The sequence below is a fragment of the Canis lupus genome, chromosome 5, assembly GCF_048164855.1.
Source record: "Canis lupus baileyi chromosome 5, mCanLup2.hap1, whole genome shotgun sequence".
In the NCBI taxonomy this organism is placed as follows: Eukaryota; Metazoa; Chordata; class Mammalia; order Carnivora; family Canidae; genus Canis; species Canis lupus.
Window position 1 is genome coordinate 18025453 of NC_132842.1, and position 27562 is coordinate 18053014.

Genomic DNA, 27562 nt, shown 5'->3' on the forward strand with positions numbered 1-27562 from the left:
TTTTAGATATGCTTTTATGAGTATTTCTGGCACTCAAGATAAATTTTAATCAGAATTGAAACACATTTTATTAATTAGATAGTATTACAAGTTATAGGATGTGTCTTAAGTTGAGACTTGCCTTTTATTTCATAGTAGAGAGATAGATACTGTTCAGATTTCAAGACATACACAGCTACACAGTGCATCCTGGAAAATGAAGGTCTTGCCTAGAGGGAAATAGGTGAAAAAGAAAATATGACCTCCTTAGACTTACTGTGGGCATCAGAGTTTGGACAGAAAGATGCCTCCACAGGATTAGGTCCCATTGGCTTCTACTCTGATGCAGCTCAATGTTTAGCAATGGAATGCCTGCTTTTTAGGCACTGTGTCTAGGCTCAGAAGAACCAACAATGAATAAAACATAAACTCGGGGATCCCTGGGTGGCGCAGAGGTTTAGCGCCTGCCTTTGGCCCGGGGCGCGATCCCAGAGACCCGGGATCGAGTCCCACGTCGGGATCTCTGCATGGAGCCTGCTTCTCCCTCTGCCTGTGTCTCTGCCTCTCTCCGTGTGTCTTTAATGAATAAATAAATAAAATCTTTAAAAAACAAAAACAAACAAACAAAAAAACAAAGGTCTCTATAGACAGAGCCATCTTACAGCCTGCTCACACAGGGAAGGAAGTCAGCAAACCCACCCAGTGTGGTACACTGCCTCACCTAGGAGCCTAATCAATGATCTATGAGAGGTCACACAGCCCAGGCTATGACCTCACCTAGACAAAGAGCCAACCCAATAGCTCTGTTCAATTGTTGAGCAGAGACTACAGCCCTTCTTATTCAGGACACCTCAATAGTGACCATGGATATCCTTGGAGCTCAACATACAGGACACAGAGCATAGCCAATGGCCCTGTCCAGCACTAGAACCCAGCCCACAGCCTTGCCTGATTGCTGAGCACAGCCTGAGGTCCCCCCTAATCCCAAAGAGACTTTACCTGAATGCCGAGTCATGCCAGAGGCACATCTGGATTGGGGGCACAGCCTGTACTCTCACCCTACCAGGGCCAATTGCAGACCCAGCCTGCAGCCCCACTCATAAGCAAAGTAAAAACTAGTAGCACCACTCTGCCTGTGACTCCAGCCCACCAGAGGTGAATGCTGATCCAGCTAATGGCTCCACCTGACCATGAAGCCAATACAAAGCCACTCAACCAGGGAGCCAGCCAGCAAGCAGCCCAATCTGAATGCCAAGCTGAGTCAGCAGGCTCACCTAACCAAAGAGCTCAGCCAGGAGTACTCCTATCTCAGAGAAGAGACAGAAGCCTCACCAAATTAGAGACCCTAACAGTAAGCCCCTCCTGCCCTCAGTTACTTCCATCTGACCCATCCAAGCCCCACAGTGAACTATTATTGGTTTAAAAGAGAATGCTGAAACTATAAGATAGGGTACATAAGCCTCATGGCACTAACAAAGAAAAACCCTGTAGTAGATGAGCAAAGTATTGAGATAGAAGAATCAAAGCACACCACCACAAAGGGTCATCAAATCAGAAAAATAAGACAGCAAGGGACAAAGAAGAGAATATAGGAATTACAAAACAGTCAGAAAAAAACAATTAACAAAAGTTAAAAAAGAAAAGAATACAATTAACAAAATGGCCATAGTAAGGCCCTACCTATCAATAATTACTTTAACATTGGTGGATGAAATTCTCCAATCCAAAAACCTAGAGAGGCTGGGATGGTTAAAAAAAAAAAAAAAACAGGAAACTAGATCCAACAATATGCTGTCTACAAGAGATTCACTATAGTTTTAAAGACACACATAGATTGAAAGTGAAGGGATAGAAAACATTCCATACAAATGGTAACCAAAAGAGAGGAGGAATGGCTATACTTCTATCAGAAATAGAGTAAGTTTCAAATAGTCACAAGAGACAAGGAATGTCACTGTATAATGATAAAAGGATTAGTTCACAAACAAGCCATAATAATTGCAAATATGTATGCATCCAACATCAGAACATCCAAATATATAAAGCAAATAATAACAGAGCTGCATGGAGAAATAAACAACAATACAATAAGAAGGGTTTTAATATTCCATACCCAATAATTGATGGATTACTCAGACAGAAAATCAATAAGGAAAGAGCACTACAGTGTTATCTGACTGTATATACACATGATTGCATATAACATATGACTATATGATCATATATTGTTATTCAACACTAGATAGTGATATGTGAAAAACACTATAGATCAAATAGATGTAGCAGACATATATAGAACATTCCACCCAACAGCAGCAGAATACATATCCTTCTCAAGTGCAGACAGAACATGTTCCAGGACAGATCATATGTTTAGACACAAAAAAGTCTTAACAAATTCAAGAAAATTAAAATTATATCACATGTCTTTTCTGACCACTATATAGATACCAATAAGAAGAGGAAAGTTGGGAAATTCACAAACATAGAAATCAAAACACACTACTGAACAAACTATGGATCAAAGGAGAAATTAAAAAATCTTGATATAAATGAAAATGGAAATATAACATGCCAAAATTTATGGAATGCATTAAAAGCTGTTCTAAGAGGAAAGTTTACAATCATAAACACCTACATTAAACAAAGAAATATCTCACATAAACAATCAAACTTTACAACTCAAGGAGCTTAAACTAAGGTCAATGGTAACAGAAGAAAAAATAATTAGGATTAGAATAGAAAAAAATGAAACACAGAAGAATAAAACAAAAGACTAACAAAAATAAAAAAATTTTTTTAAAGAATTAGTTTTTTTTTAAAAAACTACACAAAATTGACAAGGCTTTCACTAGGCTAACCAAGAAAAAGAGAAAAGACTCAAATGAATAAAATTATCAATAAAAGAGGGATATTACAATTGAAACATCATTCCAAAATATCAGAAGAGGGCAGCCTGGGTGGCTTAGCAGTTTAGCACCTGCCTTTGGCCCAGGGCCTGATCCTGGAGACCAGGGATCGAGTCCCACATCAGGTTCCCTGCATGGAGCCTGCTTCTCCCTCTGCCTGTGTCTCTGCCTCTCCCTCTCTCTCTGGCTCTCATGAATGAATAAATAAAATCATATATATATATATATATATATATATATATATCAGAAGAGACTACGATAAGCAATTATATATCAATGAATTGGATAATCTAGAAGAAATTGTACATTTCTAGAAACATACAACCTAACAAGACTGAAGCAAGAAAAAAAACAATATCTGAGCAGAATAAATATGAGAAAAGCCATTGAATCAGTAATCAAAAACCTCCCAACACAAAAAAGTCCAGGACAAGATAGTTTTACTCATGGATTCTACCAAACACTGGTGAATTTAAAGAATCAAAGCCAATCCTTCTGAAATCCTTCCAAAAAATTGAAGAAGAGGGAATACTCCCAAATTCACTTTATAAGACCTCCACTATCCAGATACAAAAGGCATATAGATACTAAAGGCCCAATAGCCCGATGAACATAAATGCAAAAATTCACAACAAAATACTAGTTAATAAAGTTAGCACATTAAAAGGATGGTATGCCACAAAGATGGGATTTATCCCTAGGATGCAAAGAAGGCTCAACAAACACAAGTCAATAAACATGATACATTAATATATCGTTGGATAAAAATCACAGAATCCTCATAGCAAAAGCATAATAAAAGCATTTCATAAAATGCAACATGACAAAAATAAAGCCCATATGTAATATAATTAAAACTTCTGGAAGAAAATATAGGGTTAAAAACTCCTTGATGTTGGTCTTGGTAATGAGTTTTTGCATAGAACACCAAAAGCACAAGCAACAAAGCAAAAATAAACAAGTGGCTCTACATCAAACTAAAAAAGTTATCTTTACAGCAAAAGAAATTATTAACAAAATACTTAATAACAGAATAATAATGGTGACACAAAGAATAGGAGAAAATACGTGTAGACCATATGTCTGATAAGGCATTAATTTCCAAAATATTTAAGGAACTTCTACAACTCGATACTTAAAAAAACAAAGAAAACCCCAAATAATTCAATTAAAAAAGGGGCGAAGGACCTGAGCTGATATTTTTCCAAAGAAGATATCCACATGTCCAAGAGGTACATGAAGTTGTGCTTAACATCAGTAATTACCAAGAAATACAAATCAAAAACACAAAAAGATATCACCTCACACTTGTGAGAATGACTATCATCAAGAAGACAACATATGTTGGAAAGGAAATGGAGAAAAGGAAATACTTCTGCGCTGTCAGTGGGAATGCAAATTGGTGCAGTAGGTATGAAAACAGTATGAAGGATTCTCAAAAAATTTAATACAGATTCTCAAAAAATTAAATACTCTATATGATCTACCAACCCCACTTCTGGGTATATATACCTAAAGGAAATGAAATTAGTATCTTTAAGAGATGCCTGCATCCCTATGTTCACTGCAGCATGGTTCACAATAGCCAAGACATATAAAGAACCCTAAGTCTCCACTGACAGATGAATGGACTAAGAAAGTATGGTGCATAATACCGACATATATACAAATACAGGTGTGGGCACACAGGAATACTAAAAAAAGAAAAAATCTTGGGGCACCTGGGTGGCTCATTTGGTTAAGCATCTATCTGCTTTTGGCTCAGGTCACAATCCCAGGGTACTGGGATCAAGCCCCACATCAGGCTCCTTGCTCAGCGGGAAGCTTTCTTCTCCCTTTCTCTCTGCCCTCCCCGCCCCCATTTGTGGTCTATCAAATAAATAAATAAAATCTTAAAAAAAAAAAGAAATCCTGCCATTTGGAACCACATGGATGTATCTTGAAGTCATTATGCTAAGAGAAATAAGTCAGACAGAGAAAGATAAATGCTGTATGATCTCACTTACATGTGGAATTTATAAAATCAAACTCATAAAAATAGACAATAAAAAGGTGTCACCTGGGAGAAGGGCGTGGAGAGATGGAGGAAATGGTTACAAGATAAATAACTACTAGGGGTAAAATACACAGGATGGTGACTACAGTTAACAGTAATGTATTGTATATATGAAAGCTCCTAAGAGAGTAGATCTTAAATGTCCTCACCACATTCTCTAAAAAAAAAGGTAGCTGTGACATGATGAATGTGTTAATCAACCTTCCTGTAGTAATCATTTCACAATGTAATCACATTGTACACCTTAAATTTACATGTTATATGTCATTCATGTGTCAATAAACCTAATGAAAAATATCATTCTGGAAAAAATAACAAAAAGATAAACTATAAAGGGCACCCTGGCAGACATAACTATGCACAACCTAAAAACTAGGAAGGGTGAAAACATGAAAAACTAATAAAAGGTCAATAAAACTTGGGGAAAATCTTTGCAACTTTCACAACAAATAAAAAAATACCTCGATGCTTTAAAAGATTAAGTCAGTAAGAAGAATAATAAGCATTACACACTGAAAACCAAGCAAAAAGCACAAATAGGAAATATAGATACACACAGAAATATAACTACACAAGGCACACATGCACACGAACTTGATCAACCTGCTTAGCATTAAAGAATTGGAGAAAATATACAGTTACCTCCTACTTTAACCATATTTTCAGACTGAAACAATGAAAAAAATAATTAGACAGTGTTTGGGAAGCATACAGAAAAACAGACACAGTCATGTATTGCTTGTGAAAAAAAGGTACATTATTGAAGAGTAATTTAAAATCATAAATCAGGGATCCCTGGGTGGCGCAGCGGTTTAGCGCCTGCCTTTGGTCCAGGGCGCGATCCTGGAGACCCGGGATCAAGTCCCACGTCGGGCTCCCGGTGCATGGAGCCTGCTTCTCCCTCTGCCTGTGCCTCTGCCTCTCTCTCTCACTGTGTGCCTATCATAAATAAATAAAAATTTAAAACAATAAAATCATCAATCAAATGGTTTAAAAATGAATATCAATTAAAAATTCTACTCTGTATTTTCTTTTACTCTTAGGATATAATTTGCAATGTGTGCAAACCTCTATACTGTTCAGTAAAGACTCTTTAAATTTGTGTACAATCGAAAGCAACTCCTAAATCAATAGTGAGGAACTGAATTAGTGAATGGTGGTACATCCATTTGATGGAATACTATTGGCCCAAACAAAATATTGGTGAATAGGTGTTTAAAAATTATATATAAAAATGAGCAAATTAATTGAAAACAGTGTTGCTTTTATTTATTGTATTAATTGAAAGCAACGTGGTAGATTGTAAAGACACACACAATGTTTTTATCATGAGGGTGTAAGCAGCATTGATGTGGTTTACCTTTTCTACCTATATTTAAACATTTTCCTACAATAAAAATGAATTTCGTCTTTTGTGGTAAAAGGAAAGATTTTTTTAGAAATAAAAATAGTTAAATTCTTAAAAAGAGTCAGTATGTGGTCTTTATCCATAGTATTATCTTCGTTCATTTGTATTATCCAGTAACATCCAAAAGTAAAGACTCCCTTCAAGTATTATTTTTTTTAAATGGAAAGGTCCTCTGTTTTTCTTTTTTTTTATTTATTTATGATAGTCACAGAGAGAGAGAGAGAGGCAGAGACACAGGCAGAGGGAGAAGCAGGCTCCATGCACCAGGAGCCCGACATGGGACTCGATCCCGGGTCTCCAGGATCGCGACCTGGGCCAAAGGCAGGTGCCAAACTGCTGCGCTACCCAGGGTTCCCCCCTTCAAGTATTATTAAAGACATACACATCCAAGATAGACCTGAAGACTTGGTAAGTTACCTGAGCCTCCCAATGGACCTCTCTTTCAGCAAATAACACTTTCCCCGAGGCATTACACATCAATTCTGCGTATGCTGGTTCCATGTGTGATTAAGTTTTCTCTTCTCACAGAGTAGATGCTCCAAAAACACATGCCTAACCTAACAAATTATGTGCCTAGCCAAGGCCATCTCTGCAATCTTTCAGGCCAGAAAGCTCTTTGATGTCTCCTCTAGATTTGTCTAACACATCTGTGCAGGAAACAGAATAAAACTACTTTTTTTTTCATTTTAATATAGTGAAAGGAAAAGCATATTTAAAAATTATACCATGAAAATGAATTTTTAATTAACTTCTGAATGCAGTTATAACCATGACATAAAATTATTTTATTATTAAAAAGTGATCTTGGCCATGTCTATGTCTTCCTCTGTGAGATTTCTGTTCATGTCTTTTGCCCATTTCATGATTGGATTGTTTGTTTCTTTGCTGTTGAGTTGAATAAGTTCTTTATAGATCTTGGAAACTAGCCCTTTATCTGATATGTCATTTGCAAATATCTTCTCCCATTCTGTAGGTTGTCTTTTAGTTTTGTTGACTGTATCCTTTGCTGTGCAAAACTTCTTATCTTGATGAAATCCCAACAGTTCATTTTTGCTTTCGTTTCTTTTGCCTTCGTGGATGTATCTTGCAAGAAGTTACTGTGGCTGAGTTCAAAAAGGGTGTTGCCTGTGTTCTCCTCTAGGATTTTGATGGACTCTTGTCTCCCATTTAGATCTTTCATCCATTTTGAGTTTATCTTTGTGTCTGGTGCAAGAGAGTGGTCTAGTTTCATTCTTCTGCATGTGGATGTCCACTTTTCCTAGCACCATTTATTGAAGAGACTGCCTTCCTTCCAGTGGATAGTCTTTCCTCCTTTATCGAATATTAGTTGACCATAAAGTTCAGGGTCCACTTCTAGGTTCCCTATTCTGTTCCATTGATCTATGTGTCTGTTTTTGTGCCAGTACCACACTGTCTTGATGACCACAGCTTTGTAGTACAACCTGAAATCTGACACTGTGATGCCCCCAGCTATGGTTTTCTTTTTTTAAATTCCCCTGGCTATTCAGGGTCTTTTCTGATTCCACACACATCTTAAAATAATTTGTTCTAACTCTCTGAAGAAAGTCCATGGTATTTTGTTAGGGATTGCGTTAAATGTGTAAATTGCCCTCGGTAACATTGACATTTTCATAATATTATTTCTACCAATCCATGAGAATGGAATATTGTTCCATCTCTTTGTGTCTTCCTCAATTTCTTTCAGAAGTGTTCTATAGTTTTTAGGGTATAGATCCTTTATCTCTTTGGTTAGGTTTATTCCTAGGTATCTTATGCTTTTGGGTGCAATTGTAAATGGGATTGACTCCTTAATTTCTCTTTCTTCAGTCTCATTGTTAGTGTATAGAAATGCCATTGATTTCTGGGCATTGATTTTGTATCCTGCCATGCTACCAAAGACATGGCCAACATGCACATGAGAGAATGCTCGGCATCACTTGCCATTAGGGAAATACAAATCAAAACCACAATGAGATACCACCTCACACCAGTGACGATGAGGAAAATTAACAAGGCAGGAAACCACAAATGTTGGAGAGGATGTGGAGAAAAGGGAACCCTCTTATACTGTTGGTGGGAATGTGAACTGGTGCAGCCACTCTGGGAAACTGTGTGGAGGTTTCTCAAAGAGTTAAAAATAGACCTGCCATACGACCCAGCAATTGCACTGCTGGGGATTTACCCCAAGGGTACAGATGCAATGAAAGGCCAGGACACCTGCACCCCGATGTTTCTAGCAGCAATGTCCACAATAGCCAAACTGTGGAAGGAGCCTCGGTGTCCATTGAAAGATGAATGGATAAAGAAGATGTGGTTTATGTATAGAATGGAATATTACTCAGGCATTAGAAACGACAAATACCCACCATTTGCTTCAACGTGGATGGAACTGGAGGGTATTATGCTAAGTGAAGTAAGTCAATCGGAGAAGGACAAACATTGTATGTTCTCATTCATTTGGGGAATATAAATAATAGTGAAAGGGAATATAAAGGAAGGGAGAAGAAATGTGTGGGAAATATCAGAAAGGGAGACAGAACATAAAGACTCCTAACTCTGGGAAACGAACTGGGGGTGATGGAAGGGGAGGAGGGTCGGGGGTGGGGGGTGAATGGGTGATGGGCACTGAGGGGGGTACTTGACGGGATGAGCACTGTGTGTTATTCTGTATGTTGGTAAATTGAACACCAATAAAAAATAAATTTATTATTAAAAAATAAAAAATAAAGGGTTAAAAAATTAAAAAAATGTAAATGGTCTAACAGCTCTAATCAAAAGATAAAAGGGTGGCAGAATGGATAAGAAAAACAATATCCATTGGGGTCACGTTGGTGGCTCAGTGGCTGAGCATCTGCCTTTGGCTCAGGTCATGATCTCTGGGTTTTGGGTTCGAGTCCTGGATCAGGCTCCCCACAGCAAGCCTGCTTCTCCATCTATGTCTCTGCCTCTATCTGTTTATCTCTCATGAATAAGTAAAATATTAAAGAAATGAAAAACAATATCCATCTAAAGATGCCAACAGGAGTCTCACTTCAGACCTAAAGACTCATAAAGATTGAAAATGAAGGATTAAAAAGAATTCACCATATAAGGAAAAGCAAAACAACAACAACAACAACAACAACAACAACAAAAACAACAACAACAAAACAGTCCAGGATGGCAATACTTATATCAGACAGGACAGACTTTAAAACAAAGAGAGTAGCAAGAGACAAAGATGGTCATTACAAAATAATAAAGGGATTAATCCATAAGAGGATATGGCAATTATAAATATCTTGATCATATGCTATAAAGCTAGAAATAAATCACAAGAAATAAGTGAAAATGTCACAAATATATGGAGACTCAACAACATACTACCAAACAGTCAACAGGGTAATTAAAGGAGAAATAACAAAATGCATAGACACAAATATAAATGACAACACAATGGTCCAAAATTTTGGGAAGGCTGCAAAAGCAGTTCTAAGAGAGAAATATATAGGGATATCAGCCTACCTCAAGAATCAAAATAAAGCTCCAATAAACAATTTAACATGTCTACGGAACTAGAAAAATCCCAAGTATTTTTCAAAGAACTACAACAAATAATACTGAACTTTGTAGGAAACCACAAAAGACTGAATAGCCAACACAATCTTGAGAGCGAATAACAAAAGCTAAAAGTGTCATGGTTCCAGATTTCAAGATATATTGCAAAACTGTACTAATAAAAAAACTATGGTACTGGTACAAAAAATCAACACATAAATCAAAAGAACAAAAGAGAGAGTTCAGAAACAAACATAGGATTAAATGGTCAATTAATCTATGAATAAAGAGGCAAGAATATGCAATGGAGAAAAGATAGTCCTTCGATAAATGGTGCTGTGAAAATTGGATAGCTACATGAAAAAGAAGGAAATTAGACCACTTTTTAACACCACACACAAACTCAAAATGGATTAAAGAACTCAACATAAGACCTGAAACCATAAAAACCCTAGAAGAGAGCACAGGCAGTAATTTCCCTGGCATCAGCCATAGCACTATTTTTCTAGATATGTCTGCTGAGGCAAGGAAACAACATCAAAAATAAACTATTGGGACTACGTCAAAATAAAAAGCTTTTACACAGCAAATATAATTATCAACAAAACAAAATGACAACCTACTGAATGGGAGAAGATATTTACAAATGATATATGTAATAAAGTATTAATATCCAAAATATATAAGGAATTTATACAACTTAATACTAAAAAAGCCAAACAATCCAATTAAAAAATGGGCAAATGACATACATACATTTCTCCAAATACATATAGATGGCCAACAGACACATGAAAATATGTTCAACATCACTAATTATCAGGGAAACGCAAATTAGAACCACAATGAGATATCACTATAAACCTGTCAGAATGGCTAAAACCAAAAATACAAGATACAAAAAGTTTTAGCAGGACATATAGAAAAAGGAACCCTCTTGCACTGTTGGTGGGAATGCAAGAGGAGCAGCCACTGTGGAAAGAGTATGGAGGTTGCTCAAAAGCTTAAAAGTAGAAATATCTTATGATCCAATAATGCACTATTATTTACCCCCAAAACACAAAAACACTAATTTGAAAAGATGTATGCACCCATATGTTTACCACAGCATTATTTGTGATAGTCAAGATATGGAAGCAAACTAAATGCCCACCAATAGACAAATGGATTAGAAAGTATTATGTATATACATACACACACACACGGAATATCATATAGCCATAAAAAGGAGGAGGTGTGCCATTTGAGAAAACATGGATTAACCTAGAGGGTATCGTGTGAAGTGAAATACCTCAGACAAATACTTAAGTGGAAGTTTTTAAAAATGAGTAAACAAACAAAAAGCAAAATGAGATGCATAAATCCGGACCACTAACTGGTGGTTGTCACAGGAGAGGAGTGTGGGGTGTTGGGCAAAATGGTGAAGGGAAGTGTGAGATATAGACTTCTAGTTATTGAATGAGTAGGCCATAAGAATGAATGCCCAGCGTGAAGAATACAGTTAAAGATGGTGTAAGAGCAGTGTGTCAGGACAGGCCGTAGCTACACTTGTGGTGAACATAGTATAATATATGGTCTTAAAAAATATATATATATATATTTATATTTATAAAAAACATATATATATATATATATAGTCTTGTTGAATCACTATGTTGTACACCTGAAGCTAATGTAACCTTGTGTGTCAACTATATATACATACATAGCTCCTGAAAAATCCTTGGATTTTTCTTTTAAACAAACATTTAATGAGCACATTACCTGCTGGACTGACACTAGCTAATTTCACCTACAATATCACAGCTAAGTAAAATCTTGGTTATTTCTGCTCTCACCACAACTCTGTATACTTATTATTCAATGAAGGAATATCTCTGGTCGCTGAAATTGGACCCAATTTTTATTATCTTAACTACACCACAAGCACAATCTGATTTTACCTTCTCAAGCCTGAATGTCATTGGAAAAAAAATAAAGCCTAGAAGAACCATTGGATAAAAACAGAGTACTGCATGTATAACCCAAAATTGGTTCCACACACCAATTTCTATATTTTTGATTCATAACTAAAGGATTCCTTGGTTAGTTCTCTGTTCATCTGAATGTGAAACAGCTCCCTTGCCAAGGTGATTTTCTCCTGGCAACCAACTCTTGAGTAAATATCAGAAGGATACTAGTTTGACCCAACTTACAATTCATCTGATTAAATTTGAAGTGGGTGATCCATTATTAAATAAAAGTCGAAGAACCTTCCTTCCATTTCATTTCTTGTGATTACATGCACCTGCCACATGGCTGAACAGCAAAATAACACTCTACATATAGCAGACTAGTTCTCATAATTTCCGCCTGTGTCTATCTGGACAAATCACCCATTTCAATATATTCTTTAGTGAGTCATATACAACATATATCTATGATGGCTTTTTAAAAAGCTTTTATTTATTTATCTGACACAGAGAAAGAGAGCATAAGCAAGAGGAGTGGCAGGCAGAGGCAGAAGCAGGCTTCTTAGTGAGCGGGAGCCCAATGCAGGGCTGGATCCCAGGACCTGAGATCATGGCCCGAGCCCAAGGCAGATGCTTAACTGATGCAGCCACCCAGACGCCCCTCTATCATGGCTCTCAAGATATTTAGGTTGAAACAGCGCTTTAAATAAGGGAACAGAGAAATTCAGTACATGTAAAAAAAAAAAGTTTAGCCAGGAGTGGTAAGGAGTTCCTCCCTGTATATTACATCTAGATCTATTGGAGCAAAGAGAAAAAGAATATTCGACCCTCCTACACATGACAGGCTGTATGATATATTAGAAAGGGAATGAATGTGAATTAATTGGAAACTGCAGATTCCATTCCAAGCCCCCATCCTGCTGTGCACCATCTATTTGGCCAGATATAAATAACAACCTCTCCAAATGTTTTATTCATATTTGTAAAACTGATAAAAAAGATCCTGACTTACCCACTTCAGGGAATTGCTAAGGGAATCCAAGAGATAATAGAAATTGCCTTCATAAAATCTTAAAAGCCACGTAAGCATTTAAACCCACCATTCCAAGTTTTCCTTTTATTTATTTTTTTAAGATTTTATTCATTTATTCATGAGAAACACAGAGAGGAGAGAGAGAGAGAGAGAGGCAGAGACACAGGCAGAGGGAGAAGTAGGCTCCTCACGGGGAGCCTGAGGTGGGACTGGATCTCGGGACTCCAGATCAGCCCCTGGGCTGAAGGCAGCGCTAAACCGCTGAGCTATCCGGGCTGCCCCCAAGTTTTCCTTTTAGGAGAAGGTAGGTGAGAATCACAGTAAAGAATATTTCAGCAGGAGTGAGGAGACCTAGCTAGACCTCTGGCTCTGCCCCAGAGTAGCTGTGTGATTCTCCAACACAGCATGCACCCTTCTTGAATTTCTGCTGCTTACCTATAAAAGGTGGAAAAGTCTGATGGAATATTTAAAAATCACAGATTTTAGAACCTGAACATTTGGCAGAGTACCATATATTGCGCAAAACTCTTTTTCCCTCCAGATTTTTTATTTCAAGAGAAAAATGACTTAAAGTCAGAGGGACCTGTAGCTGCTGCCAATGCCATGTGTCCACCTTTAGAAATTTTAATCACAGATTATTGGAGGTAGTCAAAGAGGAAAGCAACTTAACATGCTTTGGCACAACCTTAATTGCATGATAAATGTACTTCCAAATAACTCTGACCAAATTCCACTGGCTTTTAATTCAAGGATATAGTGATCTTTCATATTCCTTAGACATTCTGAATGCATCTTAAATACACATTACGAAAGCCATTATCTATACCTGAAAAGGCTTCCTGCTGGAAAGATTGAGGCGTTTCCTCATCCATCTGTTGCCTTGATTCCCAAATATCTGCCACAGCAGCTGTCTCTTGTGTTACTCCAAACTCTCTGGTAGATGGCCAGCCTATAAATATGCTTTCCAAACATGTGGTAATATAAGCGGAAGGTGCAGCCCCCTGCATCGGTGGCATTGAGGACAGGGCTGAGTAAAGTAGCTCTGTTTTGGAAAACCTGTGGCTCCGAAGATTCTATGTAGAGATAGTGTCCTTTAGCTGTGCCCAAGGTATGAGCCTTCATTGGCCCTGTATTAAGTGTTGAAGTTGGACCGTGCTTCCTGGTCCAATCAACGTCGTCTTCTGTATCTTGTTCCCAGTTACAGATTCCATTTTCAAAGTTACATTGGAACTCAGGTACTGAAATTGGCATGAAATAACAACAAAAAAATAATTAAGGACAAAAAACATGATTAAGAATACTTGTTGATATTTGGCTCCTGCCAAGGTTAATGATTTTAATGTTTTTTAAATGCGACACTAAAAGTTTTTAAAAAGTGAATAAATCCTAGATTTATATCAAGTAATAATATTTTATAGACTGGGGGGGGGGCATTACTTCAGCCATTATTTTCCAAATGCCTTTTATACCCATCCTTCACCATTTCCAGCACTATAACTTTATGCAAATGATGAGGGCACCATGACTGACTCAATACTATAAACTTCTGGCTCAGTCGATTTCAGCCTTAGCCAAATGTCCCAATCACCAGTGAATGTTAAAAATCAAAACAAAACAAAAAACATGAAGTTCCAGAACTTATCTTCAGGGATGTTGATTTATTTTTTTAAAGATTTATTTATTTAAAAAAAAAAGATTTATTTATTTTAGAGAGAGAAAAGGGGGGTCAGGGGACAGAGGGAGAGATAATCTCAAGCAGGCTCTCCACTGAGCACAGAGCCCTACAGGGGCTCAGTCTCACAACCCTGAGATTATGACCTGAGCCGAAATTAAGAGTTGGATGCTGAACCAACTGAGCCCCCCTAGCCCCCCCGGAGATGTTGACTGAACTGCCACAAATAGTGCGGTTGAACATCAAGATAATTCATTATCTCCCTTGGCGATTCTAACATGCAGAACTGAAGAGTCATACTTTAATAGAGTCCAATCTTTCAGAATCACCTGATGTGTACAGCATAATTGCTTGCTCCATGGCGAAGCTCCATACCAGCACTACCTGGTTAGATATGGGGGACCGAGCAATCCATATTTTTAACAAGTATCAACATGATCCTGATGCCAGCATTTTCCAGACCTCAGGCTGAAAAACTCCTCCCTTTGGTTTCATCTTGCCCCAATTCCACATTTCCCTCCATCAGTGCCAGAAAGACCATTCTTCTGCCTTCCATGGCAATTTATCATTTTCTTCCTGTACATACATGCTCATTTAATCCAAACTGAAATCTAAGCTCTTCTTTCAAGCTTTACCTTTCCCAAGTTAAATTAACTTCCTGTTTGTCCCTGGCCAGCCTTTTCTTAGCATACACCACCTTCCCCACTTGCCTTAAACACCTCACTCCTCTCTCCTTCTCTATTTATGCCTCCTGTTGTGCTGCGGGCTCTTGGCAGCATCTCCTGAGAGGCAGTCTTTTCTTCTCACTGGATTGCAGCTCCTTTGAGCTGGAGCTTTTAAGCTTAAAACTCCTTCCAGGCACTAGAAGAATTCAAAGCACTTATAAAGGATTGACTAGCCCCTCGTCACCTAGCTTATCTACCACAATTTCCAGAATATAGTAATGTAGTCATTTTCAGGATGTGAACATTTTGTTGACAACAAGGATTTGTTTTTAGAATAAAAACATTTAGCATTATTTGGGTAGAAGGAACAGGAGTTAGAATTAATGCATAGTTTTACATTTTAGCTTCATTCACCGAAGTTAATATTTTTTAAACATATAAATGTCAGCTGTCCTTTCACTATTCATCTTAGTAAATGCACTTGGTGCCAAAGGGGAATAAATATTCTGAAACAATAAATATAAGCAAATGTGGATAAATGCAGCCGGGCTAGAACAAATCATCTGTCTTTGAAAACCACGGAACAGGAGCTTAGAACTAATGATGGGAGCCCAGTGAGTAAATGTCAAATGGGAGATGAGCTTTTGTTTGATATTTCCTCACTTGTGACTAATCAAGCCCAGCTGTGACGTGAACTGGGGACCCACAGCATACTCTCCGGGTGTCAATCTTTGGCTGTGGAGCAGAAGGAGAATGTCAAGCTGCTAAGTTTTTTGACATAAAACTGGCACTAAAGCCAACAGATTTTGATATTGCCTGTCTTCATATTGACTGTATGTTCAATCTCTATTTTGAAAGGGAATGCACGTAGCTCCACCTTCAAATAAAAAACCCTATCTCTAAACGTAGGAAGATTTAGGAAATAAAACATAGATTTCTGGATGCCTAATGCTTTCTATGGAATCCAGGAACACATTTATATGGAAAGCTGCGAGAGAAACTGACACTCTGATACCACTACTGTTCTCTTTCACTAATATTTAGTCACAAGTAGTATTTTGATTATTATAGTTGTACTGACATAACTCCATCTAAGTTAATAGTAGTTTTAAGGATAATTTGCTTTTTTTTTTTTTTTTTTTGAGGAGTGGGCTTCGGAGAGCTTCAGAAAGATGAAAAAGCTTTCTAAAGCCACAAAAATAAATTACCTTGGGGACAAGTTACACTTCTTATGTTAGCCATTGTCTAAATTATCAACTTTATTTATATCCACTCAAAGAATTAGTTGTGTAATGAGATGCATGGTAATTCTGACTTCAATCCACCTGACTGTATCAAAGATCACATATATGCAGCATGCTGTACAATAATTTATATGGAAGTTTCTTAATGCAGTGTTTCCTATGATGCACCAAGCATTTTATGGCTTCACTTTGGTTTATAATTAGCCTCTCAATGTAATAGGCATATAGCTTGAATTTTAAGAATTGTTGCTATTTCTGGACAAAGAAAGATGCAAATTCTTTTTCTGATTGATTTTGTAATTGAAGTAAAAAACAGCTATAAGCTTCTGATTCATTTTCAGGAGCAAGTGCAATGGGCACTACCTGGTGCTAGGTTTATTAAATTATAAAATGTATACAATCATCAGATACCATAAACTTTCTGGTAATTTAAACCAGAAACTCAAGACTTACCTTTGACACAGCACTCCCTGCTCCCTATAGCCAAAACATCATCAAATGTCCCTCCTAAGTATTTCCCCAAACATCAGTCCCTCCATCTCCATCACTGCCGCTGTGATACAGGCTGCCCACCCCTCCTCAGTGGATTATCGCAATGGCCTCCTGATGGGTCTCCCAAATCCACTCTCCTCCAATCCACTTATCACTCTGTATCTACACTGACATGTTTTAATATGCCAATTTTATTATACCACTTTCCTTCTTAAAAACCCTCAAATGAAGAAAAACTTTCCTAATATAGACTATAAATATCTGCAAATCTGGCCTCCTTCACATTTCTGTCCTTATACTGCACCCTATCTCTCCTTCACCTCCTCGCTCCTACCGCACTGGCTGGCCTCCATCTGCTACACGGTCACATATCAGGGCTTTTGCATATATATGCTTTGACTTTTTTATTTTCAGATCTCAGCTAAGTCATCTCCTTTAGAAAGTTTAATACCATTATTATAAAGTCACCGCACTCCTCTCCGTATCTCCCATCAAAGCTTCCAGTTTGTATTTTTAAAACAATATTTGAATAATATCTACTTCTCAATTAGACTGTAAATTCCATGAGATCTGAAACTCAGTCATTGTGGTTAACACTTTATCTATAGTATCTAGTTAATAAGTCCACATAACAAATATCGGTAACCTGATTAATCAACCACTCATCACGGTCGTCAACTCTGGAACAATGCTTCCTGTCTTTGCCTTGATTGGCTAGAAAACAGTGAACAAATCAAGATCTCCACTGTAAAAATACGATGGACCAAAATAATAATAATAATTAATAATAATAACAACAACAACAACAAAGCACTTACCACAGTCAACCTCATCAGTATGATCACCACAATCATCTACCAAATCACATAACAGAAGTTTTTCTATGCAAGCCTTGCTGCGTCGACAGCAGAAAAAGTCCGGCTCTTCACAGCTCTCTGCAGGAAGAGAAAGGGTACAATTTTCAAATCTGATGTCATCAATAGCTGAGACTCCATCATAAATGCCAAGACTGACTTTATCTAGTGACAAATGGAAGGGCTGAGTAAGGCGTCCAAGCTGAATAGTGGCCTGTGACCACTGGTTGCCCTGGTTACACAATACTCTCCAGAGTACTGTAGAGTCGTTGGAATCTTCCACATGTAGCTGTAGCTCAGCTGCTCCCACTGACAGACCATGGTCATAAAACCTGAAAAAGAACAAACACAAGGAATGGAAATGATTTATTGCATAGACTAAATATTTAACTTATAGGCTCTTCCACTCAGTCAACCGTTGATTAATAATTAGCTACAATGGACGCCTTTATTTCTTGCAGTAATCATTGCTGCTCATATGTGAGAGCTTATCTGCTGAGGTGCATACTCTGGCTCCAGGACCCTGGGAGCCTTTCTCAAGGAGTTCCATCTAGAACAGAGGAGACAGAGTTAATTAAATTATAATCCACTGTTGGAGGGAAAGAGTCTCTTTCATCTAAAGAAAGAACACAACAAATACTGATAATGTGCTTCTAAGTAAAATGCTAATTGTATAAATATAACAGTACCTATTTTTAAAGGCAAACCAAGGGCAAATCATAAAGTCTAACAAGTGCAGAAGTACGCCTGCAACCACCGGGTTGCTGGGGTAGCTGACCACAGTTTTTAGTATTTACCAGAAGGAAAGTATTCATCCAGGTCCTGCCTGGCTAAACGTTGGGCTCTGGAGTTGACAAGCTTCTGCTTTCTTCAGAATGAACATAAAATGCCCTATTGAGATACAAATACAAATTGTAAGTTAGCCGACTGAGTTGAGGCACCTGCCTCTTAACCTTGTACTAAGCTCTGTGTCTGACTAAAATTAAGACTATACAATCAAAAATCAATAAATATGATGAGTCAAATTTGCTCTTATGAAAACTAAACTAGTATCTACCTCCAGGTTGAAAATCATGCAAAAAGTTAATAATTTAAGTGAATTCAGCCAAAAGCATATCTATACTCCCTCCCCACCACCCTTAAAGGAGTCATTTCACACTAACAACATAAACGTAATTGACACTATTTAGCTATTTGTCACACTATTTGTTGCAGTAACATAGAGCTTTAAATGCTTATCTTTCTCTTAACAGGCCTGACCAAGGGTGAACAAAAGCCTCTCCTTGCTTATTACCTTCAGTTGTGTTGGGAGTATGATCCCTAGGTGGAGCCTGTTGCTCAAATTCAGCCAAAAGGTTACTTCTAGAGTTCCATACCCAATCAAAATGGTCACCACTAATTGCTTCAAACCAACCACAGCTATCTGCTTCAAAGTCACATTTGGAGCCTGAAAAACAAAATGTGACTCCTAGGATGGCTCTCCGGAGTATTCATATACTTTAGAATCGTAAAGCTCAACTGAAATCACCTTGTTATACTTCTCTAAGTACATTAAAGGATACATTTGAGGAAAAAATGGATCCTATCTGATCTGAAAGAAATAAAACCCAGAGTTGTGCTTTCCATACTGAAAAATTAATAAAGCAGAATTATCAATTTAAGAAATTACATTTTTACCAAATAATTTTTCAAAGAAACAGCATTATTCAGCTATATTGAGTATAGAATTGCCAAGGTCTACCTAATTTATTCGATACTCATGTTATTTCTCTGCCACTATGACATTATTTGGAAGACTTCATTGTTCCTACAGATTATTTTATACTAAAATATGAAAAGTAGCTACTTCAAAAAGATTAAAATTTGAAAAACCAAGATTATTATAATTAATATTACGTTCACCACCAATTTTGTAGAGCTTAATATTTCCCAAAGTATTATATGCATTGCATAATATTTATAGGGCAGAATAATTTGACCCACTTTTCAGGAAATAGGTAAGAAATAGTTAATTTCCACAAAGCCATTAGAAAAGAGGAAGAGAAAGGCAGGACTGAGAAGTTATAATAATAGTATGAATTATAGCTAATATTTAATAGATACCTATGTCATAGACCCTGTACTAAACACTTTATATAGATCCAACTTTCACAATAGCCCAAGGAAGAAAGGAAAGTTCAGGGAAGTTATTAATCTAACTAAGGTCATAGAGTTAGGAAACTATGTAAATGGATTGAAATCCAAAGATTTTTCACTTCAATGATAATTATGACAAGTTAGGGGAAAAATACTAAGAATATTTAAAACTACATTTTTATAGGCCATCTCTGTTTATAAATACATAATATATAAATAACTCATAAATATACCTAGATTTCAGTGGTTTCAAAGTATGTAGTTGCCATTTCAATCCCTGAGAAAGTAATGCTTTTGATTCCTTTTTCAGACAATTAAAAAAAAACAAAGGGGGACACCTGAGTGGCTCAGTGGTTGAGCATCTGCCTTCGGCGCAGGGCATGATCTCAGGTCCAGGGATCAAGTCCCACATCAGGTTCCTGCGGGGAGCCTGCTTCTCCCTCTGCCTATGTCTCTGCCTCTCTGTCTCTCATGAATAAATAAAATCTTAAAAAAAAAGGATCCAGGAGTTCTTTTACGAAAATACAGAAAGAAAACAAGTTATTGCTACTATGGAATAGCTATCACACATAGTTACCTGGAAAGGGAGCCTTATTGTCTATTGTCTGCTATCCAAGGAGATACCAATGTAGAAATAAATGAATATGCTAATGGTGGTAAAATTTCAGAAACCACTGTGGCAATTTTCTAGTTTTATTAGATAAGATCCATCAAAGACAGCAATTTTTAACAGATGCTTTGCTGCTAAAATTTAAATATGCCTATCTAATATACTGTGTTCCCAAATATTTAGATTTCTATACACATTTTAAAAACTCACCTCAGCTGTTCAGAGATGTAATAAACCAGCTGAAATTAATTTAGCTAGCTGTTAACCAAATATACACTTCATAAGAACAGCTATTAAAAATTCTGTATGTCGGGACGCCTGGGTGGCTCATCAGTTGAGCAACTGCCATCAGTTCAGGTCGTGATCCCAGGGTCCGGGATTGAGTCCCACATTGGGTTCCCTGCAAGGAGCCTGCTTCTTCCTCTGCCTAAGTCTCTGTCTCTCTCTCAGTGTTGTTCATAAATAAATGAATAAATAATCTTAAAAAAACAGTCTTTTCTGACTTAGAGATATAATATTCTGGGTAAATTTTAACAATTGAGGTTCAAAGATTGTTCACTTTTCTGGAGCCTCACTATTGACTTTCTTAATTATCATCATTATCAGAAACAGCATAATTTGCAAGAACCATAGTTATCACTACTTCAGGGTTTATTGTATACCAAGCTTTGTGCTAGAAGCTGTTATGCTCATCATAGGATATCTGTTGACATAGTTTCTTTTTTAATTTTTTTAGATATTATTTATTTATTCATGAGAGAGACAGAGAGAGGCAGAGACATAGGCAGAGGGAGAAGCAAGATTCCCACAGGAGCCTGATGCAGGACTCGATCCCAGACCCCAGGATCATGCCCTGAGCCAGAGGTGGACGCTCAACCACTGACCCACCCAGGTGTCCCTGACATAAAGTTTCTAAAACTTATTTGTCTATTTCTATTTCTATGGATATGAGTAAAAAACCTAGTGACTCTATAGCAGCTTTTAATTATTTTCAGTAAAATTACTCTTGTTGCCACTATTAGTTATATAAATATAATTATAGTAGCTACCCCCAAGGAAAGGATGTTAGGGGATATTTGGTAGAAAGACACACAGGTCCATCACCCTACACTATCACTGTCACGTTGAGAGCTTTTCACTAGGAGAGAAGAAATTAAATTTATGTAGGAGCCAAGGAACCTTGGCAGGGTGATGGATACAGAATCAGATGGTCTTATATCAGACTCACTGTTAGAACTTCTTTGATGGTTTGAGATGATTCCTACAGAGAATCATATATAAGAAATAAACATGAAATGAGCAAAGCACTGGAGCTGATAATTTGGGTCTCATGCAAAGACTTAAAAATTTAAAGAAGGGTACTCTTTGATATATACCCAAAGGAGCCCAAAACACATCCACACAGAAAGCTGTACATGGCAATTCCTAACTGCCAAAACATGGAAGCAAAAAAAAAAAAAAAGTCCCTCAATAGGTGAATGGACAAACTGTACTATACCCAGACAGTGGAGTGTTATTCAGCACTAAAAATAAATGAGCTATCAATCCATGAAAAGCCATGGAGGAAACTTAAATGCATGTTACTAAGTGAAAGAAACCAGGCTGAAAAGGCTCCATACTGTAGGCTTTCAACTATTTAACATTCTGGAAAAGGCAAAAATATGAAAAGAGTAAAAGGAGGAGTGGTTGCCAGAATTTAGAGGTGGGGGGAAGGCTGATGAGGTGATTCACAAGAGTATTTTCAATACAAGAGCAATGTCATGAAAATACTTTGTATGATACCATATTGACAAATAGATTTTACCACACATTCTTCCAAACCCACAGAATGTATCACACCAAGAGTGGATCATACTGGGCTTTGAGTAATTATGATGTATCAGTGTCGATTCATCAGTTGTGACAAATGCCCCCCTCCCCTGCCCGCTGGGAAATCTGATGTAGGAGACGCTCTCTCTCTCTCTCTCTCTCTCTCTCTCTCTCTGTGTGTGTGTGTGTGTGTGTTTAGGGCAGGAGAGGTATGTGGGAAATCTCTACTTTTTCCTCAACTTTTCTGTGACTTGAAAACTGTTCTGAAAAAAAGTCCTAATAATTAATTAGTTGAGCTGCTGAAGAAAAGTCTGAGCTAGCAGAGGTTATTTCATGAAGTTTAAGGAAAGAAACTATCTCTATGACATAAAAGTGCAAGGTGAAGCAACAAATGCTGATGCAGAAGCTGCAGCAAGGTATCCAGAAGTTGTAGCAAAGAGAATTAATGAAGGCAGCCACACTGAACCGCAGATTTTCAATGTAGATTAAACAGCCTCATAGTGGATGTTAGGACTTTCATAGCTAGAGAGAAGTCAATGTCTGGCCTTAAAGCATCAAAGGACAGGCTGACTCTCTAAGTTAGGGGCTAATGTAGCTGATGACTTTAAGCCAAAGCCAATGCTCATTTACTGTTATGAAATTCCTAGGGCCCTTCAGAATTATGCTAAATCCCTTCTATCTGTGCTCTATAAATGGAACTTCAAAGCCTAGATGACCGTACATATATTTATGACATGGTTTCTTGAATGTTTTAAGTCCACTGTTGAACTGACTGCTCAGAAAAAAAAAAGATTCGTTTCAAAATATGACTGCTCACTAACAACACACCTGGGCACCCAAGGGCTTTGACAGAGAGGTACAGTGAGATTAATGCTGTTTTTCTACCTCTAATACAACATCCATTCTGCAGCCCATGGATCAAGTGGTCATTTTCAACTTTCAAGGCTTAATATTTAAGAAACACATTTCATACAGCTATAGATGCCATAGATACTGATTTCTCTGATGGATGTGGGAAAAGTCCATTGAAAGCCTTCTGGAAAGGACTGACCACGCTAAATGCTATTAAGAACATTTGTGATTCGTGAGAAGCATTCAAAATATCAACAGAAATAAGAATTTGGAAGAAGTTGACTCTAAACCCCAGGGATGACTTTGAGGGGCTCAAGACTTCAGTGGAGGAAATAACTGCAAATGGGGTGGAAACAGCAGGAGAACTAGAATTAGAGGTAGAACCTGAAGTTGTGACTGAACTGCTGCAATCTCATAATAAAACTTGGATGAAATAAGTCAGTTAGAAAAAGATCAATACCATATCATCTCTCTTATATGTGGAATTTAAGAAATAAGACAGATGAACATAGGGGAAGGGAAAACAAAAAAAGAAGCAAACCACAGGAGACTCTTAGCTACAGAGAACAAACTGAGGGCTGCTGGAGGGGAGATGGGTGAATTGGGTGATGAGTATTATTGGTTGCACTTGTGATGAGCACATGATTTTATACATTAGTAATGAATCACTGTACTCTACTTCTGAAACCAATATTGAACCACATGCTAACCAACTAGAATCTAAGCAAAAACTTAAAATTTTTAAAAAAGTACTAATGCCAAAAATGATGCCTTTAAAAGTGGGGGGAAAAACTTGAACAGATTAGGAGTTGCTTCTTATGGATGAAAAAAGAATATGATTTCTTGAGACGTAACCTATTCCTACTCCTGGGAAAGAATCTGTAAAGACTGTTGAAATGGCAATAAGGGATTCAGAATATTACATAAACTTAGTTGATAAAGCAGCAGCAAGGTTTGAGAAGACTGACTCCAATTTTGAAAGAGGTTGTACTGCGGGTAAGATGCTATCAAATAGCACCATATCCTACAGAGAACTGTTCATGAAAGGAAGAGCCAATTGATGTAGCAAATTTCATTGCTGTCTGATTTTAGCAAATTGGCACAGCTACTCCAACCTTCAGTGACTACCACCCTGACCAGGCAGCAGCAATCAACGTAGAAGCAGGACCTTCCACCAACAAACAATTATGACTCCTTGAAAATTTGTATGATAGAATTTTCTAACAATAAAGTACTTTTTAATTAAGGTATGTACATTGTTTCTTTAGACATAATACTACTGCACACTTAACAGGCTAAGGTATAGTGCAAACATAATTTTTATATGCACTGGAAAAGCAAAGAATTGATTTTATTGTGATACTTGCTTAGCTGCAGTGGTCTGGAACAAAAACCACAATATCTCTGAGGCGTAGCTATGATAACTGTAAGTCCACTAGGTTAACTCTCCCTGTTTATCTCTCTTTCTTGCTAGATTTCATGACCCTCCTTGAAAGTTACATGAAGGAGGACAAAAGTTATTTGAGTGTTCTAGTACATTGAGGTTCTACTTTATTTGATTTGATTAAGCAGAGGTTATTATAAGCTTTAAATGCATTAAAACTATGCATACTATTTTAGAATATGTTCTCTACTCATCGTATTTCTTTGAGCTTCAGGCTTTTTCACGCATTCAAAAGGAGTTATAATAATTTTGGAGTTGTAATGTTAAAATAACTGTAGTCTTCATCAAAAGTTAATATTCATTAGTTATTTAAGGCATAAAATAGTCAAATATTTGTAAAAGTACCATGAAATCAAAAAGACTGCTATATGAATAAATAGATGAAATCTTTTAAAGGAACACCAATGCACAAACAGTAACACTTTACATTCAAAATTATTGCATTTGGGATCCCTGGGTGGCGCAGCGGTTTGGTGCCTGCCTTTGGCCCAGGGCGCGATCCTGGAGACCCGGGATCGAATCCCACATCGGGCTCCCGGTGCATGGAGCCTGCTTCTCCCTCTGCCTGTGTCTCTGCCTCTCTCTCTCTCTGTAACTATCATAAATAAATAAAAATTTAAAAAAAAATAAAAATATAAAAAAAACCAAAAAAACAAAAAACAAAATTATTGCATTTGAAGTAGCAATTATTAATTACATTATTCTACACATGGTTTTAAGGGTCTCCTGTAATCTGACCAGCAGAGGTACTATTGGGACATAATTCTCCAGGGTCTCTCGTGTTTCTGCATGTCCTATAAGCTGAGCCATTAACTGCCCCTTTGTTCCAGACCATCCTTTTAAGGATATTAAAATAGTAAATGCTCATGAAAAATAGAGGTAGTGACTCCATCTATAAGAGAGGGCAAATTATTATCTTGTATAATATAATAAGGAAAATGTACTCCTCTTAAACATAGGTCAGACACATTTGCTTGAATCCCACTATAAGATTTGGGTTCCATAAACACAGGCTTTCTTAGCTGTGATGCATAACCTATTTCTCATGCATATCAGCCTGGGCCCCTCTGAGCTGCTCCTGGGACTCAGGGAGCAAGAGGAACTAAGGCAAACAGGACATTTTTGCTGGGTGTTACACCATTAATAATGAATCCTTTAGTCTCTGAATCAGAAGTCTCACCTATTTTGGCAGCATCCATAGAACTACACAGGCTAACTTGCTAGCTTATAAGTAAAGTTTCAGACTCTTCACATTTCTCAACACATCCTACATTAAATATTATGTATATACATATAAAATACATACATATATATATATAGTGCTCACCAATAGGGAGCCTAAAATCTAGCATGGGAAATTTATAAACAGGAAATTATGACAACAGGATAACAAGTACTCATTCATTCACTCTTCATTCACTTGACAAAGATGTACTGCGTACACACTATATGTTTGGCACAGGTATAGAGTCTTCTAAGAAGACAGAAAAGTAAAATGGGGAAAAGAAAACAGAAAAAAATCTCTGTCTTCATGGCATTTAAATAATGTGAGTGAGAAAGGTAGGGATACTAGGTGAGATATTGAAAAACAAAAGAAATAGGTAAGACATATATAATTCATTTAATGATAATAAGGCAAAAAAAAAAGAGAAAGGAATAGAGCATGACAGAGTAGGGTTGAAAATTCACAGATGGTGATCAAGGGAGGTGTCCTAGAAAACCTGACAACTAGGTAAACTCAGAGCAATCACTTTAATTTTTTGGCCTTAATTTTGAGGTATTGGAAACAATTAGGGATGCTTTAACAAATTCTGACTTAATCCCATCCCCATGGCTACTGTACTGAGAAAAGATAAAAATAAGGTGACATCAGCAAGAAAAGGAGATTTCAAAAATTCCGATAAGGAATGATAATGGTCTGGACCAGGGAGGTAATGAGGAGATAAAAACGAGGCATTCTGGTTATATTTTAAAGGCAGACATGATAGAAATAACTGGCATCAGTTACAAAATGTAAAAAAAAGATGAATCCATATGATTTTGAAGTCTTTGACCCGAGCATCTGAAACAATGGCAACGGGGGCGGGCCAGGATGCAAAGGAGTGGGGTCCTCCACACACCGGCCCCACCAACACCCCTAGATAACTTTCAAACCATCCTGAACACCTCAAATTCGAACTGAGATGTAAAGAACGCTACAGAGAGAAGGCTTTTCGCTTCTGACAAGGCAGGAAGGCGGAAAACAATAAAATAAAAAAGAATCCGGTGGGGGAGGGCCGCGAGGAGCCGCCGAGGCCGGGGAGAGCCTCGGGACAGGGCGCCCCGCCCGGGAAGCGGGCACGTTGACAATCCCCACGACTCTTCCCGGACGGAAAGGCGCTCAGCAGGGACCCGGGCGGGATCCCGGGGCGCCGGGGAGAGCGCGCCCCACAGCCGCCCATCTCCGTAAAGGGCCGGAGCGCGCCCCGCGGGGCCTGGGGGAGCAGCCGGAGGGTCGGGCGGGGCTCCGGGCGGAGGGGGCTCCCCGGGAGCGCGACTCCAGCGGCGCAGGCCCCGGACCCCAGGCCTCCGGGGGACACAGCCGGGATCCTGCGCTGCCCCGGGACGGGCCGAGGCGGGGAGGGCCCAGGACAGCGAGGACGCTCCTGCTCCGGCGCCCCGACCTGTGCAGATCGGCGCCCCCGCCCCGGGAGCACCCAGGCCCCTGCGGACTGGGAGCCGCGGTGGTCACGGCGGGAGCGGACTCCAGGGCTGGGGAGACCTGGCCGCCGCCTGTGGGGTTGTCCCTCCTGGTGTCACCCTGTGCCTGGGAGAGGCGGGGCTGCCAGGGGACAGGGGCCTCACCGGGGCAACAGCTCCCCCTGAGCCCTACACCCGGCAGGGGGGCGGGGCAGCGCCCAGGTGCACACA

General features: G+C 38.2%; 2 protein-coding genes across 2 annotated transcripts in view; both read right to left on the reverse strand.

Annotated features, from left to right (window-relative positions):
- Positions 1-27562, reverse strand: part of LOC140633127 (coiled-coil domain-containing protein 144A-like) — a 606261-nt gene that overhangs the window by 422967 nt on the left and 155732 nt on the right.
- On the reverse strand, positions 85-27093 carry LOC140633093 (MAM and LDL-receptor class A domain-containing protein 1-like). The gene is made up of 5 exons (XM_072825134.1): positions 26967-27093; positions 19096-19248; positions 17766-18179; positions 13701-14112; positions 85-209 (listed from the first exon to the last, which is right to left on the reverse strand). The coding sequence occupies exons 1-4, from the start codon at positions 27091-27093 to the stop codon at positions 13739-13741; spliced, it is 1068 nt and encodes a 355-aa protein (XP_072681235.1). The 3' UTR covers positions 85-209; positions 13701-13738.